The sequence below is a fragment of the Phycodurus eques genome, chromosome 22 (genome assembly GCF_024500275.1).
Source record: "Phycodurus eques isolate BA_2022a chromosome 22, UOR_Pequ_1.1, whole genome shotgun sequence".
NCBI lineage: Eukaryota > Metazoa > Chordata > Actinopteri > Syngnathiformes > Syngnathidae > Phycodurus > Phycodurus eques.
Window position 1 is genome coordinate 4,256,551 of NC_084546.1, and position 18,166 is coordinate 4,274,716.

General features: G+C 44.7%; 3 protein-coding genes across 15 annotated transcripts in view; 1 reads left to right on the forward strand and 2 right to left on the reverse strand.

Moving 5' to 3' along the window:
* Positions 1-9,184, reverse strand: part of cacna1c (calcium channel, voltage-dependent, L type, alpha 1C subunit) — a 106,658-nt gene extending 97,474 nt beyond the window's left edge. For 10 of the 11 annotated variants that reach the window (XM_061667707.1, XM_061667706.1, XM_061667702.1 and 7 more), the window contains exon 1: positions 8,577-9,184. In XM_061667707.1, the coding sequence (XP_061523691.1) occupies positions 8,577-8,700 (124 nt within the window). In that variant the 5' untranslated portion in view covers positions 8,701-9,184. Of the gene's footprint in view, positions 1-1,275; positions 2,226-8,576 lie in introns of those variants that run through there. The other variant, XM_061667705.1, reaches the window with a different exon arrangement.
* dcp1b (decapping mRNA 1B) lies at positions 6,245-17,371 on the forward strand. 3 transcript variants are annotated; one of them, XM_061667724.1, is made up of 12 exons: positions 6,245-6,649; positions 6,985-7,025; positions 7,228-7,355; positions 10,030-10,117; positions 10,238-10,373; positions 10,745-10,843; positions 10,909-11,368; positions 12,076-12,260; positions 13,102-13,287; positions 13,367-15,551; positions 15,645-15,743; positions 15,973-17,371. In XM_061667724.1, exons 1-10 carry the CDS (start codon positions 6,500-6,502, stop codon positions 13,421-13,423), a joined length of 1,530 nt encoding a protein of 509 aa, XP_061523708.1. In that variant the 5' UTR covers positions 6,245-6,499; the 3' UTR covers positions 13,424-15,551; positions 15,645-15,743; positions 15,973-17,371. The 3 variants fall into 3 exon arrangements, with proteins under 3 accessions (XP_061523708.1, XP_061523709.1, XP_061523710.1); XM_061667725.1 differs by having other exon boundaries at positions 10,051-10,117; XM_061667726.1 differs by lacking the exons at positions 6,985-7,025; positions 10,030-10,117.
* yeats4 (YEATS domain containing 4) lies at positions 13,560-18,078 on the reverse strand. The gene is made up of 7 exons (XM_061667742.1): positions 16,154-18,078; positions 15,960-16,079; positions 15,814-15,880; positions 15,643-15,737; positions 15,474-15,563; positions 15,313-15,400; positions 13,560-15,213 (listed from the first exon to the last, which is right to left on the reverse strand). Exons 1-7 carry the CDS (start codon positions 16,202-16,204, stop codon positions 15,044-15,046), a joined length of 681 nt encoding a protein of 226 aa, XP_061523726.1. The 5' UTR covers positions 16,205-18,078; the 3' UTR covers positions 13,560-15,043.
* Positions 18,079-18,166: the final 88 nt, after the last annotated feature.

Below are 18,166 nucleotides of genomic sequence, written 5' to 3' on the forward strand. Positions count from 1 at the left end.
TGAACAATATTTGAAAGAAATACGTTTTGTGTGCACATAAGATTCCGATGAGACAGCGTGATAATTGCACAGGTGTGCCTTTGGCTGCCCGCGATAGAAGGCCACTCGAGAATGTGCAGTTTTAATGTAGTACAGTCTCTGGGCAAAGGAGAGGTGCTCAGCAACAGGGATTTAGACAGACTTGTGAGCAATATTTGATAGAAACGGGCCTTTTGTGCACATAGAAAAAGTTCTGCCCATGAAAAATGGGAGCGAAAACAAAAGTTGTGGTTTTATTTTTGTTCAGTGGAATAACTATAACAACAGTGGACTAAGTTGTCATCATACTTCTTTTTTTTTTCTTTTTTAACATATTGAAGTAGCTGTCAGTATTTCATTTTAAATTCTACCTTTTATTCATTTTTCAGCACAGGTAAAAAGTGAGTGGTCTTCGTCGAGAAATCAACTTTTTGAGTCAACTCGAAGCCGAGAAAAGTCATCCGGGGTCACGCTAAAGGCCGCAGGACGACGCGAGCGAGCCTCGCGTACGCCATCGCGGGAATAAGTCGGACGGATCACGTATGACGAGCCGTCGAGCGTGTCTCGCTGCGACACAGATGCACTCGCGCACACACCAGCACTCCTCATCCCCTGTTGCTATGGAACCTGTCGCCATGCAAGGCAGGGAGCTCGCCTCCGCTGAGGGAAGTGACGGGAGTGCTGGATGAATGCGAGGATGACGATGAAGAAGAAGATCACGTTCATAATCGGTCGGTGGTGGAAGTGGAGTTCACGGCGTGTTTTTTTTTTTTGTGGGTGTTTTTTTTTTTTTAATGCTCTCTGCAACGTGGGTGGAAGGAGGCGCCGCGTGAATACTGCGCAATGCAAACAGACCCTTTCCTTGCCACTCAACATCGCGCCGGCCTCTCAAACTGAAAACAACACACACACAAACGCCACAAAAAGCCACACGAAGGTCCACAACAAATAAGAACAGCTCCACCGTGCAAACGTGACGGTGATGAAGTCTGCGCCACATGTGATTGTTTCTATCCGTTTTTTGGGGTTGGCAACAACAGCCTGTTGACTGACCCATGATGCTACATGTGCAAACGTGACCGAAAAGACCTCTTCCTGATCCACAAGTTCTCAGGAAGAGGGCATCCATCTTCCGGCTCACCAATTGCCCACCCCCCCACCCCACTCCCCCACTGCCTCCCACTCCCCTCCCCTGCCCGCCCCGCATCAACACTCACAAGACAGTTGGGCTGGAAAATAAATCAGCAGCACACCTACCTTGATGGTTCTCAAGGGTGTCCTCCGGGATGTACATGTTTTTGCTTTCATTTACCATAAATGTAGTCCAGCGTTCTCCCTAAACAAGAATGGATTGGAGAGAGAAAGCGGGGAGGGGGGGTTGGCCCCCCTCCAAAAAAAAAAATAATGAAATAAATAAAAAGAAAAAACAGGAGGGGGTAATGACTGACAGCTTGTGGATATTCCCGTTGCTCGCTCAGCGGGGAGGGGTGTCTTCGGATGGAATGAATATTACCTAATCCCCATGATGGAGGTGAAGGCGAGAAAAAAGAGGGATCTGTCGGCGGAACCGGTCGGGAAGACGCACCGGTGCATCCCTCGGTACATCCGGGCCCTAGGCGACGAGCATGAAAGTAGCAGCGGCACCGCGTTCAATCCGATTCACGCCTCCCCTCTCTCTCCTTTTCTTTTCTCCTCTTTCTTTTTTTTCCTCCTCAAGGCTTTAAAAGAGCTCGCAAAGCACGGGCGCTGTCAGTGGAAGTGCGCAAAAGACGCAGCGCTGCTTGGCATCCTCGCTGCTGCTGCTGCTGCTGCTGGAGGAGGAGGAGGAGGAGGACGAGGAAGAGGAAGATTGGAAAATGACAAGAGTGCACATATTCCATCGTGGTGTTAAATCTCCCAATGGTTTAAAATCCACGAGAAGGGGGCCTCCCGAAAAGCCAAAGCAAACCAGGCTGTCCTGTCCTCATCCGCGCTCGTCTCAGTTCCCGATCCAATCCATGGTGGTCTCTCTCTCTCTCTCTCTCTCTCTCTCTCTCTCTCTCTCTCTCTCTCTCTCTCGCTCTCGCTCTCTCTCTCGCTCGCTCTCCCGCCCGCTCGCTCTCCCTCCCAATGTGCGTGTGTGTGTTTATGTCTGTGTGTGTATGTGTGTGTGGTGCGTGTGTGTGTGTGTGTGTGTGTGTGGTGTGTGTGTGTGTGTGAAGCGGAGTTTGGGCTCTCTCGTCTGCCTCTGCTGCCCCTGCAGCTCTGCAGTCAAACACACTCAGAAAGAGGGAGAGAGAGAGAGCGAGAGAGATGCACGCACGCACGCACGCACACACACACACACACACACAGACAGACGCACAGAGAGAGAGAAGCCCCCTCCTCCTCCTCCTTCCCCTCACACTTTGACTGTTTCCAGATGTGTGTGTGTGTGTTTAAAAAAAAAAAAAAAAAATCAACTGTGCAAAAGGAATTGTTTTGGATGTGTGTCACATTTCAAAATCCCGACGATCAAGTGTGTATCCGCATGTGTATGCGTTGGGCCGGAATCCCAATTAGTGCAGGAAGGAAGAGATGTCCAAGTTGCGAGCCAGGTGGTCGAACCTTTCCTCTTTTCGTTGAGCGTGTCCGTGTTTACGTCTTTCCTCCGAGTCTGTTCTTTGCTGCGCGCAAAAACACGAGGAAGCACTTTTCCCCCCGAGCACAAATTGTCCGAGGTAGAAACAAGTCGCGAGCGATACTGCAAGATTTGCCTGTCGCGCCGATTGCAAGTCAATACCGGATCGGTCTAAATGCTAAATACCCAAACCGATCATTTGGAATCATTAATTTGGTCTTCAAATTGCTGAATTTCGATTCTTTTAGTCAGGAGAAGATTTGGGCAAAGTTTCTGGGCACTGTTTAGAAGTCAATAGAAAAAGAACAGTGGTGCCTTGAGATACAAGTTTCATTCCTTATGTGGCCACGACCGCGACTCAAAACAATCAAATCATCTTTGCCCGTTGACATGAAACGCTTTTAATACATTCCAGAATTGTTTGTAATGTGTTTTTGTTTTTAAATCCACTCGAATATCGTACTTGAGAGAAACAGAGTCACAACATAATTAAATACGAAAGAATCAAACAGTTTGCACATCATGATTAATTCATTGCAGCGCCTTCTATTGTGTGTGACATGGCCACCGGGGGGCAGTATAAAACAATCATGCAGACACAAAGAAGCGCTTCACCACTGCTGTAAGTGACTCAGTAAGCTGCAGTATTAGTCATGTTTTGCTGAGGACAAAGAGTGTCCTCAGCAAACACCTCACCTGTGAGTGTTGATGCATCATCTGAGTGTGTTGCCGCACCGTTTGTGTTCGAATAGCCGTTGCTTAAAGTGTTATCGCACAAAAAAAGCAAAAATAATCCACCGAACGACAACTCGTAACTTGAAAGTCGGGTCACTCATATCTCGAGGCACCACTGTACCGATTTTTATCGTCAAAGTTTTTTTTGTTCACTTAATTGCGGTAGCGTAAATATGCCAAGGGATCCCTTTGACAGCTAACACAAAAGTGTATTTATATTCAACGAATTCTGAGTCATATTAGTGCATATGCTTACATTTCTGCAAACTTGACTAAAACAATCTCTATAGGACTAAATGTATCGGACAGCAACAACAACAACAACAAAAACAAGTACTGATCTCATGACTGAGCTATCGATCGATATAAATACCAACATTGCTGCCGATGTTATTGATAGTTGTATCGATCTACCAAACGCACCGCCAGTACAACGACAGATTGTCCACGGAGAGCGGACAAAATATTGGGAAAGATTCCTGACAATTATGTGCTTTTTTTTTTGTTTTTTGTTTTTTTGCCCTCAGCATCGTCCAGTGTTTCGTCATCTTCCTCAGCGGCCAGGAACAAATGCGTCCTTGCCTCCCCCAAGGCGCCCAAAGTCATTTTCTGGTGACATGGCTCCATATTTGCGCTAATAAATGAATGAAGTGAAGTCATCAGCTCTTAACTGGATAAAATTGGTTGTGTCAAATCCACTCAAATCTAATGTGTACGCACCCCCCGCCCCCCACCCGCCCTTCTCCCAAGGCTTTCAAGCACCTGCGAGAGGCAAGACAAGCATGGAGGGAAAGGGAAGCGGAGAATACGACGAGAGCTCAGTACAGTGCATTAAAATGTGCTCGGCAACAGTGGTGCCAAGTTCAAATTGTTATTATAGCGCCGGCCGCCCCGTATTCTTCTTCTTATTATTATTATTCGATATTCGTATGAAAATATTCATGCTAAAATGGGTCTTTGTTAACCACTCCTGGGGTTCGCCAAGTGCCCGACGCACCAACAGGAGGCGCTGTAACACGAGGCCATTTCCGCCAATTACACGCTTGAAGAAAGTCACTCCGGAAAAGAGCAAAGCAAGGCAAATTGGATATAAAAAGTCTACACACCCCTGTTCAAATGCCAGGTTTTTGTGAATTGAAAAAAAAAAAAAAAAAGACCATGGTAAATCATGTTAAAACTTTGTCCACCATGAATGTGACCTATAACCGGCGCACTGTGTTGAACAGGGGTGTGTCGACTTTTTATACGCCATGTAAGAGCGGGAGGGCCGAGAAGAGGAAGGAGCCGCGGACGCCGGGGGGGCAGGTCGTGGGAACCGACACTCGCACCCGAGGGATTCGGACGCACGTACAACCGTCCTCTGAAACCTCAGCCTGCGCATGAATCGCTCTTCTATTTAGGAGCGCTCTATATTTGTCCTTTTTGGTCGAGATGGGCCGCTCTCTGGGAACAACGGCCGCAGACAAACAGTGAGATGCCACAATCCCGGGCGGGGGGGCAACAACGTGCAACTCAGCCAAAGGTGAAGCTGAAAATAGGAAGCCCAAAGGAGATTTCTTCATCTCCATCCTCCTTGACCGCGACCGTCTCGTTTGGAAATTGTGCCCGCCCGCTCGGTACTTTGTATTACGCGCACGTCGTCGGGCCGACTCTCACTTCTCTCTGAATAGAATCAATGTATCCCGCGATAACCGCCATCGATCGAGCCGTTCCGGGAGACGTCACCTATTAATATGATACACTGTGTCTGTGTCCAAAGTGTCATGGCGGTGCTTTTACAGGAGTCTGACTGTTCCATTTTGCCATGCTCCCGTCGCCATGGTTACCTGCAGCCAATCGCAATGTATCGATAGTATTGACTCGCTGATGGACGCCTCATTAGTCTCATCATTGGAAAAAACGTGCGCGCTCTGACAAACGGACGGATGCCTTCAAATTGGCCCAAGCTGCATTACACAGCAAAATTATTTGCAGGCTAATGGCGAGGCACACGTCAGACGACCGGCGCAAAAGTGACAGAAAGTGTGCTTCAGTTCAGCTTTTTTTAATTTTTTTTATTATTTACCCTACAATATGTGCTTCAGTGGTCAGGAATACACGAGGAAAATGTCCGTAAACATACAAAAAACAAACAAACAAACAAAAACAAAAAAACTAAGCAGGGTTAACACATTCACATCTCATTTAAAAAAATAAAAATAAAACCCTCTCTCAAAGTTAAAAAATAAAAATAAAACTTCAAGCCAAAATAACGTCAGCCAGACAGCTGCATCTAGACTGTATTAATTTAAAAAAAAAAAAACAACACAGCAGGAAATACGTCCCGTAACGCCCCCTAGTGCTACTGTACTGAACTGTAGGGTATTATATACTGCTCTGGATACTGTGCAATACATGTTATATACGTCATCCGCAGCTGAAGCAAAGTAAATTGAACATAAAACATAAGCGTATTGGGCAAAACCTTTATAAAAAAAAAAAAAAAAAAAGACTAACAAAGTTAAAACAATTAAAAAAAATAAACAATACAAATTTAAGTAGGAAATGTCAAATAAATATTACGCATATTTCTATAGGCTGTTTTTAGATTGTTTGGATTAGATTAAAAATAATTCCAATTTGATACTGCTCTCGTGTTGTTCTAGTCATATTTGTAATACGAGGTTATACGTGTAAATGCTGCTGCTGTGACAACTGGATTTAATGCATTTATGAATTTGTTTTTAAATAAGCACACAGCAGGTCTGGTTCGCGCAGGAATCAAAACAACAACCCAAAACAAAACGGTTTGATCAGATTGGGAAAAACGAGCTTTTCGATCGATTTATTCCGGCTCGATTGACGAGCCTGACATCGCGAGTGCTGCCGATCGACTACTCTCGCCTGCTTGTTTACAATTTCTGTTGACATTTAAGCCGCTCGCGGCACTCTTTTTAAAAAAGAATAATAAAAGACGCTGCGATTTTGCATTCTTTGGCTGAACAATTCGCATCGCGTGGGTTTTTTTGTGCTGGCTTTACTTTGAGCCATCCGTCTTTTGTTGCTTGGATTTCGATCTTTTTGTTGTTGTTGTTTTTGTTCCCCCTCCCTCTGGTTTTAGCCGCTAGATGCTAGCTAGCTAGCTAGCTAAGGTCTCGGCAGGGAACAATGACGGCGACTTGCGCCGGCGGCCTGAGCGCTAAAGGGCTGGACATCAGCCTGGCCGCTTTGCAGAGACACGACCCGTACATCAAGAGCATCGTGGACGTGGCCAGCCAGGTGGCCCTCTACACGTACAACAACCGGGCCAACGAGTGGGTAAGCCGCGTTGGCCATTGCGTCACATCGTGGATTCCGAAATGTTTAAGGTCAGGGGTCACCGAGGACCATGTGAGCAGGTTCCAGAAATAGCACACCACTGATAGGATATTGGGATTTCCTGGGAAGGCTGCACAAGTGATCATTTGAAAATGTAAACACGAGAAGAACTTTATTAAAAATAATAATAATAATAATAAATGATATTGCTGCTGTTGTGCCCATCGTTCTCTCTAATTGTGACAAATCCTCAACGTGATCAACATCTTTGAGCATATTTGTTATTTCGGAAGTGCGTATCAAAGTCGTCGTGGATGTTCTTGTTTGTTTTTCAGGAGAAGACGGAGGTGGAAGGAACTCTATTCATCTACACGAGGTAGCGGCACCTCCAAATATAAATCCGCTTTGAAATGTATTTCTTCGGTTCTGCAAAAGCATTGCAGTGCATACACTTGACATGGGATTAAGGTGGAAGGGACCACAACACCAACAATGCATTCACAGCCAAACAAGAGAAACTCATTTAAAAATGGACGTTGCTACAGATTTGATGACTTTTTTTGTTTTTTTTTTATTAGGCTGGCTTCTCCCACGCACGGCTTCACCATCATGAACAGACTCAGCATGGAGAACCTGACCGAACCCATCACCAAAGACCTGGACTTCCAACTCCAGGACCCCTTCCTGCTCTACCGCAACGCACGGCGTAAGAGCGACACAAAAGCGCCGGCAACAAACCCGGAGTGTATGTTCTGCTAGAATGGGGGGAAAACGTCAAGTCAAGTAGCTTCATTGCGGGATGTTGCATCAAGATGGATGCTGCTCAAACAGGAAGAAACGGACAGCTACGGATGAACTGCGCCTCCATTTTAGGAGTGGCGCTCTTTATCAGCCGGGACCCCCGAACGGCGAGTCGAGAGCTTGTCAGCGCTCCCGTGGCGGCCGACCGAGATTAGACTCGTCGCAGCGGTCGCTGATAACGCAAACACGTGCGCGCCTTCCTTCCTGTCTCGCGCGCTTTGGGCAGAGAGGAAAAAACAAACCAAAAAAAACAACTATATAGAAGCCCGGTGACGTGAGTTGCAAATTGAATATCTGGCGGCTGCTTTGCAGGTACGAAAGCGAGGAGGACGTTTATGAGCATGATGGAGAGGCCCTGGCCGTAAAATACATCACAGGAGCGCATTACTTATCTCGGCCGTGTTTATTATGCGCTGGCTAAGTGACGTCTGAGCCCGCAGACTATTTAGGGTCCGGTAACGCTGCCCGGCGTGCGCTGCGGACGAAGCCGTGGAGTCTTATCGTTAAGCAAACACGTCGCGCTCGGCAATGCCGTAACGTCCGGGAACGGCGCTAAGTGGCGGCCGGGCTAAAAATAGACGGCAGAGATACACGGGATGAGAAATGCACATCCAGTCACAAATGCCGCTTTTTTCAGACAGAATATGAGTACAAGTAACGGATTTTTAAAACCAAACAGTTTGTCCCTGAAATAAGTGGGGGGGAAGAAAAAACATTCTGCTAATGCAACGAGTATGAATTGACTTGAGGAAAATCTTAAATAACATCTTGCATCTTTGTTTTGCTGAAAATTGAGGGAAAAAAAAAAAAAAGAAAAAGTCAAGACCGCCTTGAAATAAATACAGTAAGTTGCCGCACATTTCTCTTCAATGTGGTCTGGAACACAAGGCCTTTCAGTTATGTAGTGTCTCAGTCCCAACACTAGGGGCACGATGTAAACGGTTACATGCAGGACAAAGAAGATTTCAGAGTGCTTTTTTGAAAGTACCACAAAAGTCGGAGCTTCCCGGACATCCCACCGCTGCGAGTGTTGCTATCCGACTTCACCACAAGTATCTCGTACGAGTACAGACGTACGGTATCGGTGAGTCTTTATTTTCTAAAGGGTTCAGGGGTACGGGCTCACCTCCGGGTCGCACGTACGTATACCCCAGGTCAGTCTCCGACACCAGCCGGCCTTTAAATCGCACCTCGGGTTCCTCTTGCAGCCTTTCGTGTTTCGGTTTCCGGGTGAAAAGTCCTCTCAACATGGCTCCGAGCGGCTCTTGGCGGGTCTCGGTCGGAATCGGTCCGGACTCTCTTATTGGTCGACGTGCACGGAGGTCTTCCTCCGACTAAAGCGGGAGCGCCCGCAACATCCTCGGCGCCATTCGTCCGAGCGGGAAGTGATGTGACGTGTCCCGCCGCGACCCCGCAAACGTCGTCCAGACTCAAAACCGCCACCGTTGACCGCACGACGGCTCCTTAAAAACGCATTGCAGCTCGTAAAATTCGAGTTTGATGGGAGTCATGCGGTGGCTTCCTCCCAGTCCACTTCACCCGGGCGACATGTTTGTGCGTGCGCCGGCTTGAATGAAGCCCCTCTATCTGGAGCCGGTGGGCCAACCTCGCTCTTTCGCACACTCCCTCTCTTCCCTCTTCTGGACGACGACTCGTCTTCCGGGGCAGAAAGGTTCTCTCTCCTGTTACGTGGCCATCCTTTCATTTGTTTCCAGTTCTTTTGCTGTTCATCCTCCCAAGCGAGCCCGCTGCGAAGTGCTCGTGACTCCGCCGGGCAGTCCCCCACCGCTGTTACTTATTTGGTGCTGGGCTGACTCTTTCCCAGGCTCAACTGGGGCGACCTCGGTAGCCAACTGCGTCTCGTGTGTAAACAGGGATACGACATTGTGGTAGATGTTTACGAGCAAAAAAAGAAAATAAAATAAAATTGTTTAGGAGCACACATATGCACACACATTCATTGATTACAATTCAGTTACGGTTTTGGTCCATGTCAGAAAATGGGCAAAAATGTTGATCAAAGTAAAAGCAGATGTTTCCAAATGTCTTATTTGGATTAAACACAAATATCTGCTTTCAAATCAGACAATATTTACTGTGGAGAGGCTGAAATTCCGAGGATCGAGACAATTTGAAGTTAAACGAAGTCTCGAAATGATTCATCGATTCATAGTTTTTCGATTAATTGTTGCACTGCTTGATTTTAGTTTTTGGTGTCTCACCTCCTAATCGACCAATTTACACAAAAATGGCTGACAAAAGATCCGTGACATCATCGATTAATCAGCTTTGGCTCGACTTCATCACATTATAGTCAAGTACGACAACAAGAAAAAAACTGATGGTTCAAGCCCTACTGTGCGTCATGTTTTTGTTGCTCGGCATCACCCGGGTTGAAATGAGTCACGGCCGAGACCGCGCGGTACGCCGTCCGTCGGCTCGCGAGGCAACGCCGGCAATCTCATTCCGTCGTCTGCTGACCTTCGCGCTCGGCATCGAGCGGCCACTTTTCGTTATTACGCAGCCTAACTTGATTGTTTGCGGACCTTTTGTTGCCATTTATGACGCCGATTGAAAAGCGGGCCTCTCCCTCTCCCCAGTGGTCATCCACGGCATTTGGTTCTACGACAAGGCCGACTGCCAGCGCGTCGCCCAGAGGATGAAAACGTAAGCGCTTGCGTAATTCTTGGCTCTGGCACAAACTCTCTCTAGTCTCGCAAATGTAACCTAATTACAGAAGATGATTGCATTGTAGATTCACCCTGAAAGAGGTGTGTGTGTGTGTAGTCTGACCCAGCAGGAGCAGGCGGTGGGGCAGGATGGCTGGCTGCCCCCAGGCGGAGGTGCGGGCGGCGTGCAAGGCGAAGGGCAGGCGGTGGACATCATCCAGATGCTGACCAAAGCTCACAGCCAGTACGACAAGGTAACACGCCTGCAGAAAAGTCACACGGCAAGAGAAAAATCATACAAACGAAATAAGGAAAATAGAGCAGGAAACACTACCGAGAAACACAAACAAGTAAATAACCAAAGATAACGCAGAGATCATTAAAATTAATTTAAAAAAAAATAAAGTAATTCAGAAGAACAGTAATTGAGAAGAAAAATAAAATGCACAGTATTAGACGAAAAATGTAATAATTGAAACAAATCTGAAAAATACAAAAATTAAAATCTGAATTAAAACGTCATGGACAATAAATAGTATTCATGTGAATGCGTCACTCAGCACAAAATCGTAAAAATGTCTCACACGCACACGCACACGTGATCATCTATTGTGTGCCGTGACAGGAGAAGTCGACTTCCGAACCCAAGGAGATCGGCGGCAGCGGCGTTCTTTTCGGGAAGCCCAACCTCATCAAACCGATCCCCGTCAAGCCCACCACTCCGGTACGACCCCCCGCCACCTTTCCGTCTGCACTTCCTCCCTGAATCCACTCATCTTCTGTCGTCAGGACGGCGACGGCAGCGAGTCCAAGCCGCTTTCCCTGGCCGTGCTTTTTGGATCCCAGCAACAGGGCTCGCCCAAACTTGCCCCCGCCTCTCCATCCGCCCCGCCCGTCACGAGAAAAGCGTCTCGCCCTCCCGTCGCCCGCGCTCTCACCTACGAAACCCCCTCGGCCACCTCGGCGATCGCCTCAGCAGGAGATGCCGCATCCCATCATCAGCGCTGCCCAGCCATCCATAAGCTTCGCACGCTGTCCGAGTCCCCGGAGAATCGGCTGTGCGACAACGGCGTGCCGCTGGACCGCCGCCACCGGCACCACCATCAGATGCACCATCACCACCAACTCGACCCAATCAAGAAACTGTTCCAAAACCAGCCCCCGCCTCACGCTGCTGCCCTTTGTCGCGCGCCGCCATGTTCTCACCAGCACGCCTTTTTTAGCCACTCCAAGCAGCAGACGCATACAGGTGGGTCCAGTGTCAGAAGCGGGGGGCCACTTGAGACCACCTCGCTTCTTTTTTTACTTCAGCTTGTTGAATGCAAATGTTTTGAAATGTTTTTTTTATTTGGTCATAATAATAATAATGGTAATAATGTGCCGTTTACATCAAATTATGCCCTTTTGGCTAATTGAAAGCCATGAAAACTACATTTTGTAAATCTTTGATCTTTACTTGAGTCATACAATTCCGTTCTCGACTGCTTGAAAAGTTGTTGTTTTTTTCTGTCAGATTACATCCTTTATACATTTTTGACCACAGGAGTAATTGTATGTATTTTTATTTTAAACGAACCTATTTTTTTTTTTTTTTAATATTTTAGATTTGGGTGGCAGAAAAGGGCTTCCATTCTCTCCTGACCATGGAGAACAATTTTTATTTGAAGAAGTGAAAGCTCCCTCTGCTGGCTGGTCAAAGACTGCACTATTAGCGTTACAAGAAAAATTGATGGGACTGATACTATTGAAAAGTCATTTTTGAGGTTGTTTCCAACCTGCACATTGTGCAAACAACTGGATTAATCAATGAATATTTTAGACAAATGACAAGAACTCATTGTTAGTTATAAACTGCAGGAAAAGAAGCAAAATAATAATAATCTTGTCCGTATGTGACAAAAAAAGTAGCGGAAAGGGTCATAAAATTAAACTCGGCAATTGTTGTCACTTCCTCAGGTGTGTCCCCGCACATCTCCGGCGGGCTGTCCCCCCACGAGCTGGTCCACAAGCTGCAGCTGGTCCAGCAGGAGCAGAGCCAGGCCCCGCCGGAACCGCCGCGCCTCGGCCCCCCGCTGGCCCCCCGCTTCCAGGGGCCCGCGAGCGCGGCCGCCGCAGCTCCGAAGACGGCTCTGCCGTTGCAGGTTAGTGGTGGACACACACACTAGACACCTTATTAGGTACGCCAAATGCACATTAATGATACTTGAAAAGTCCATCCATCTATAATAAGGAGCCAATCGCAACTCTGGACTAACTTAAAAAGATATATTTCATATTATTGTAAGCCACTGTAACATTATGCGCAGTTTGAACATTAACACTGCACTTAAAGCAAATTTAACAAAAGTAATTAATGATTTCATGAAAAAGTAAGGCGCAAGTTTAAAAACAAACTGTTCTTCAAGATGAAATGCAAATGTACTAAAAATGAAATGCGATTGAAGTGCACTTGGGGAGTGATTCTTTTCACGTGCCACTAGAGGGAGCCACCACACGGAGAATGTCGAGTATGACAAATATTTTCCACAAAATGTCTCGCGTGAATTGAGTTCCTATCTTTTACAAATGTGAGTATTGATGACATACAAATATTGATCCCATATTGCCCTCTCGGTCAATCGTTTGAGTCATGGGTTATTTTATGCGGCCCACTAAAGCAAATTAAGTGTTTCTACTTTGTTTCTTGCAAAATGGGCTTGTACTTTTTATTTTACTTAACCAATTTAACAAGCATTTATTTTCACCAAATCCCTTCTTAACATCAGTTGGACAATAGTTGTACAAAAAGAAAGAACTATTAGTTTGAATTCAAATTCAATTTTTTTTTTCAAATATGTCATAATAAGGTGATTATAGATTTAGTTAAGTGCAATGTGCCTCAAAAAGAATTTGCCACCCCTTTAAGTGGCCTTTGAAATTCATAAATTTGAGCATTCATGTTACGTATGTAGCTTGAAACCGATACCTGTGTGCTGCGTTCAGGCGCTTTCTCCGCAGAGGATCGCCGCCACCGTGGACCCGACGTTGCTCCTCTCGCCCAGCGTCTTCTCTCGGGTGACATCGGACGTCGCGTCGCCCCAAGACCCCTCCTCCGGTTACACGCCTCAGAAGGAGAGCAGAGTTCTGTCCAGAAGCCAGCTCCAAGCAGCCTTACTGCAACTGATCCAGGTATGACAGAATTTTTTTTTTTTTTTAAATCAAATCTCAAACATTTGTTCGATGCGTAACAGCGTTTGATTTCTTCCAGACGGACAGCCCCTTCCTGGACACCATCTACGAGGCCTACGTGGGCCGTTTTTGCTGACCAGCGCAGCAGCGAGTACACTTTGACGGACTTCATCTGGCCGCGCACAAACCCAAACTGGCGTCCCAAAACCGGTTTTCACAAATTCAAACAATGGTGGGAACATTAGGGTTTTTTTTTTGGGGGGGGGGATAAAGCACACATGTAGGTAATCAATGTAGCAATTTATTGTTTTGAATATTACACTGAAAATGAACAATTTGGAACATAAGGAGCCCATGATTTTTTTTTTTTTTTTAAGTTAGGCTTCAATATTTTCAAAACATCTATAGGAATATTTTAATATTCTACCAACAATACATACATTTAATGATTCATTCAATCAATCATTTTATTGATTTTTGTTGTTACTTTTCATTTCCAAAAGAGGATCATCCATCTCGACAAAGCAGCACTACCTCGCAGAGCTACGTTTGTTTTTAAGAAATATAAATAAAATTCAACACCATTTAAAAATCCAACTTCTACCGTTCCATTACAAATAAGCAATAACAAATTAACAGCATTGCAAGACGCACATATTTACATTGTTAGTATTGAATAAAGAATTAAAAGAGACAAATATTTGTATACTTGTAAGTAACCAGCATGCAACGTGAAAAAGGAAGAGGCACGTGAACGCAACATATCAGTATCGGCAATTGATGTCCCTTTTGCAGTTACCTGTTTCGCCAGTGGAAATATATCTAGCGGTGCAATGTTCATTGTCAAGTAATATATTTTAAACACGGTTTTGTCAGGTATGGTTGGTTATGACGAGTATATTTGAATTGGCAAATACATTTTATGAAAAGTACATATTTGTCAGTGTTTTTCAATTGCGTGCAATTGTTCTTCCTGCTGTTACATTAGCGACCACAAGAGGGCGCAGATGAACCTAATCAGGCTCCGGTGTGTCGTTTTGTTTTGTTTTTTGCTAAAAGCTAATCGTTTTCCAATTTTACGCGTTTAATACATTTAATTTAAGAAGGAATTTATTTATAAAATTAATTTTTAAAAAATTAACCATCGTAACCAAATATGCAAACAAGTGCAGGATAGGGAAACAAATGAGAAAATGTACCTTCATCGAGTCCTCCTTGGCAAAGATGTCCCGAGTTGGCATCAGTTGTGATGCATTAACCTGCACTTTTCCTCTAAACGACTATTGTGCAAGTTATTTGGATGTTCGACATGTTGGATTTTGCAAAACGTATCCAGGTGAACGCTGACGAAGGTGGAAACGGGAGGGGAACTTCCTGTTGTCATGCTGCGTTGGAGGACTGCAGGAATTTGTATATGTTCTCAAATATTTGCCATAAAAAAGCAAAGCATGACAATAGCGATTACAATTTTACCGTTATTTTTTTAAACAAAGTCAGGATACAGAATTTAATTACCTTCATATTGCTAAAAATATATATATTTTTCCTCAATACAAACTCCACACATTTCCATAAGGTTCCCCTGAACTAGAACAATAACCTTCAATAAAAATAAGGCACAAACAGAATGGTGTTGACAACTTTTTTCTTTAAATGAAAATGTAAAAAAGGACTACGACAAACCTGGTCAAAAAATGTTTTCAAAAAAGGGACAGGGAGCTATCAAAGTTTTTGTGTGTACGTGTGAGATGTTCAGTCAATGCTCCTTGTGGTCTCCATCTTCCTCCAGTCTCCTGATCTCCATCTTGAGGTGGTTGATGTTCTGCCTGCTGGCCTTCAGCTTGTCTTTCAGCTCCGTGATCTCCTGACTGGTTCTCTTCTTGGCCGCCTCCATTTTCTCCTTGGTCCTAAGCTCCAGCTCGCCGACTGAGAGGGGCGAGATCACACACAAACAGATAGACGCACTGACACAACAATAAATACAATACAGGTGTGACGGATGTGTGTTTGTCGGTAAGGACGTACACTCTGTCTCGTGCTTGTAAGCGCCCAGTGTGAGTTGCCTCGATGTGGTCAGGAGCTGCTGCATCATGGCAGTCGGATCCTGGAAAATCTGATTGGGAAGAACAAACCAAAAAACTGTAAATAATATGCTGCACGTCCAGACAGTTTTAGACGAGACTCACCATTTCATCATAGAATTCGGACACGACCGTTTTCTTCGGCATGGCGCTGGAGTCGGACTGGAAGAGCTTCAACAGATGGTAAAGAGTCACCTACAGAAGAATATGTTTAAGAACCCCCGCAGTGCACTTTTATATCCTTTTTGTGTATGTATGTATTGTTGGTCCTCACAGATCTCTCGTTGGGGTCGATGAAGACGATCTTGATGGTGATTTCAAACTCCCCCCATCCCGTCTCTGTGATCTCGTAGGGCGGCTTGGTCACCACTGCAGGTAAAACCGGAACGAAATATGTCACTCGTCTCAAATGTAACCAAAGATAGCTATTGTAAACACAACTGACCTCTTAGTGGGTTACCATAGCTTTCGTGAAGCTTAAATTGGATCTTCTTCACATAGGCTGACATATCCTATACATTAAAAAATAAATAAATACGCGAAAAATGGACCGTATCCGTGCTGTGCGTACTACTGGTATGTTTATCTTGCCTCATTTCTGTAGGGTTTCACATAGACAGACCACTGATGAGTGTGCCCATCTTCCTCTCGCTTCTTGCCGAAGTAGCGAGCGACGTTCCCGAACACGATGGGCTTCACAATAGTGATTCCCTGCACACCACAAACACAAACGTAAGTCTGCCCTCAATGAATGAGTTGCGACGTGTCGCTGCTGCTTTGTTTACCTTAACCCGACCACCGGAATCTGGACCGAATTCTGTCATCTTTTTAAACATATTACACAGGGAGTGATGTTAGGTTGACGCCCTGGAAACAATTTAAATTGTTCCTTTTGTTCTCCGGTGGAGTTGCACATTTGTTACGACTGCCATTGATTCAGTTTGTCAACAAAACAGCGACAATAGCTTCCGGTCTTCCACTGGTGCAACCTGTTTTCATGCCCGGCGTCCGCTAGGGGCCCTTCGACAAAAAGTTCCGCATTCACGAATATCGCCTTTTCGAAATGAGTCATAGCTACCTATCAATATTAATTCTAAACGCCAACACAACAACACAAGTGAGGTTGGAAAAAAAAATAATAATAAAAGTACCATCTACTTCGGGAAACGGAAGTGCAACCCGTTTTCATGGCCGGAGTCAGTGAGCAGCAAATGTAAAATATTGCCGTACTCATAGACGCAAGTGAAACAAGTTAAAAATACAACAAACAAGAAATACTGTGCTTTGTACACTTTAAATGCCATCACTCGAGTAAACAGCTTGACAGTATCTATCTACTTCCGGGCGAAACGGAAGTGCAACCTAGTTTAATGCCCGGAGTCCGTGAAAATTCCTCACTTAAAACTTATCACCAAAAAAAACCTATAAACCTTTTATTTCACAGCGAACATACATTATACCACGTGTTCTAGTGCTTATTCACTAATAAAATCTGACAAAAATATTTTGAGCGGCAGTTACACATACTTCAATACACCAAGAAAAAGCCAGTCAAAATTTAGCCATAAGTTTTATTGTTGGATAGCCTGGATCGTCCCACATAAGTAGCTTTACAAGTCACTCATTGTAATACTGCAGTTAGAATGGTTCATGCAGCTTTATATTAAATACAGTGCTTCTCTTGCTTAAGTTAAGCTATTTAATTCAAATGGGTCAAATGCCGCTTTGCATGATTAAGTAGAAATACATTTATTACCGCCTTGCAAATGTTACAATCAACTCTCCATTCTAAGATTCCAGTATGCGATTGAATAAAACTGACATTTGCACCTGTATGCTTCTTGTCGCGGTCTTCTCGTGTAAACCTGCAAACACTTACCTTGGGGACTGTGGAGGAAAAAGTCACAACAAGCCACCTGACCATGCGTACACACAATATAAACATACACTGCAGAACTCTCAAGCACAAATGAGGATGTGCACTGTGTGGAACATAACCCACCCGTCTTAAGCAAAAGTGCCCAACTTTTTGCACTCTCTTTACAGAGTTACGGCACATGATCAACATGTGAACATGAAACACTGCCAGGACAACACAGTATCAAATATTTAAAATGTTTGGTCACAATTTAAAAAAAAAACTACAGCAGTGGTTCCAGATTACAATGTGTTGGGATGACATTCTGTGCACAATTGAAAATATTTAAGGATGACGTTAGTGGGCATTTAACCTACTAAAAACATGCATGTTGGAATTAAAAGAACAAAAATGAATTGGACAAACCCAAAAAAAAAAAAAAAAAAAAAAAAAAAGGCACATGGAAAAATGACAACAAAGGAGTTTTACATTTTAACAATACAGGGAGACCAAGTGGACAAACAGAAGGGGAAGTGTTAACTGACTGTCTTTCTCACTTTATAAAAGCCTGACAGTCAGAGCTTATTGTACACCCAACATTTGGATTTCACACCTTACAGCTACAGTCTATGGCGTAATATATACAATACATTGAACGCGAGTGGACTCAATAGCTGCTCGAGGTAACTCGCAGTGAAATCAAAAATTCAAGACTGGTAACGGACCTGGTGGTGTCTCTTCAGTGCAAGTACACACATCAACATCCAAAAAATGACGCATTGTTTGGCTTCTGCTTGAAATGACCACGTCGATGCAAATTTACACATTTGCCATTGCAAAAATAGTACAATCTTACCTTGTAAATAAAGGCATCCATTAACTACCTTCTATAACATAGTGGCAAAGACTTTACAGTACATTTAATATAAATGAGTCAGTT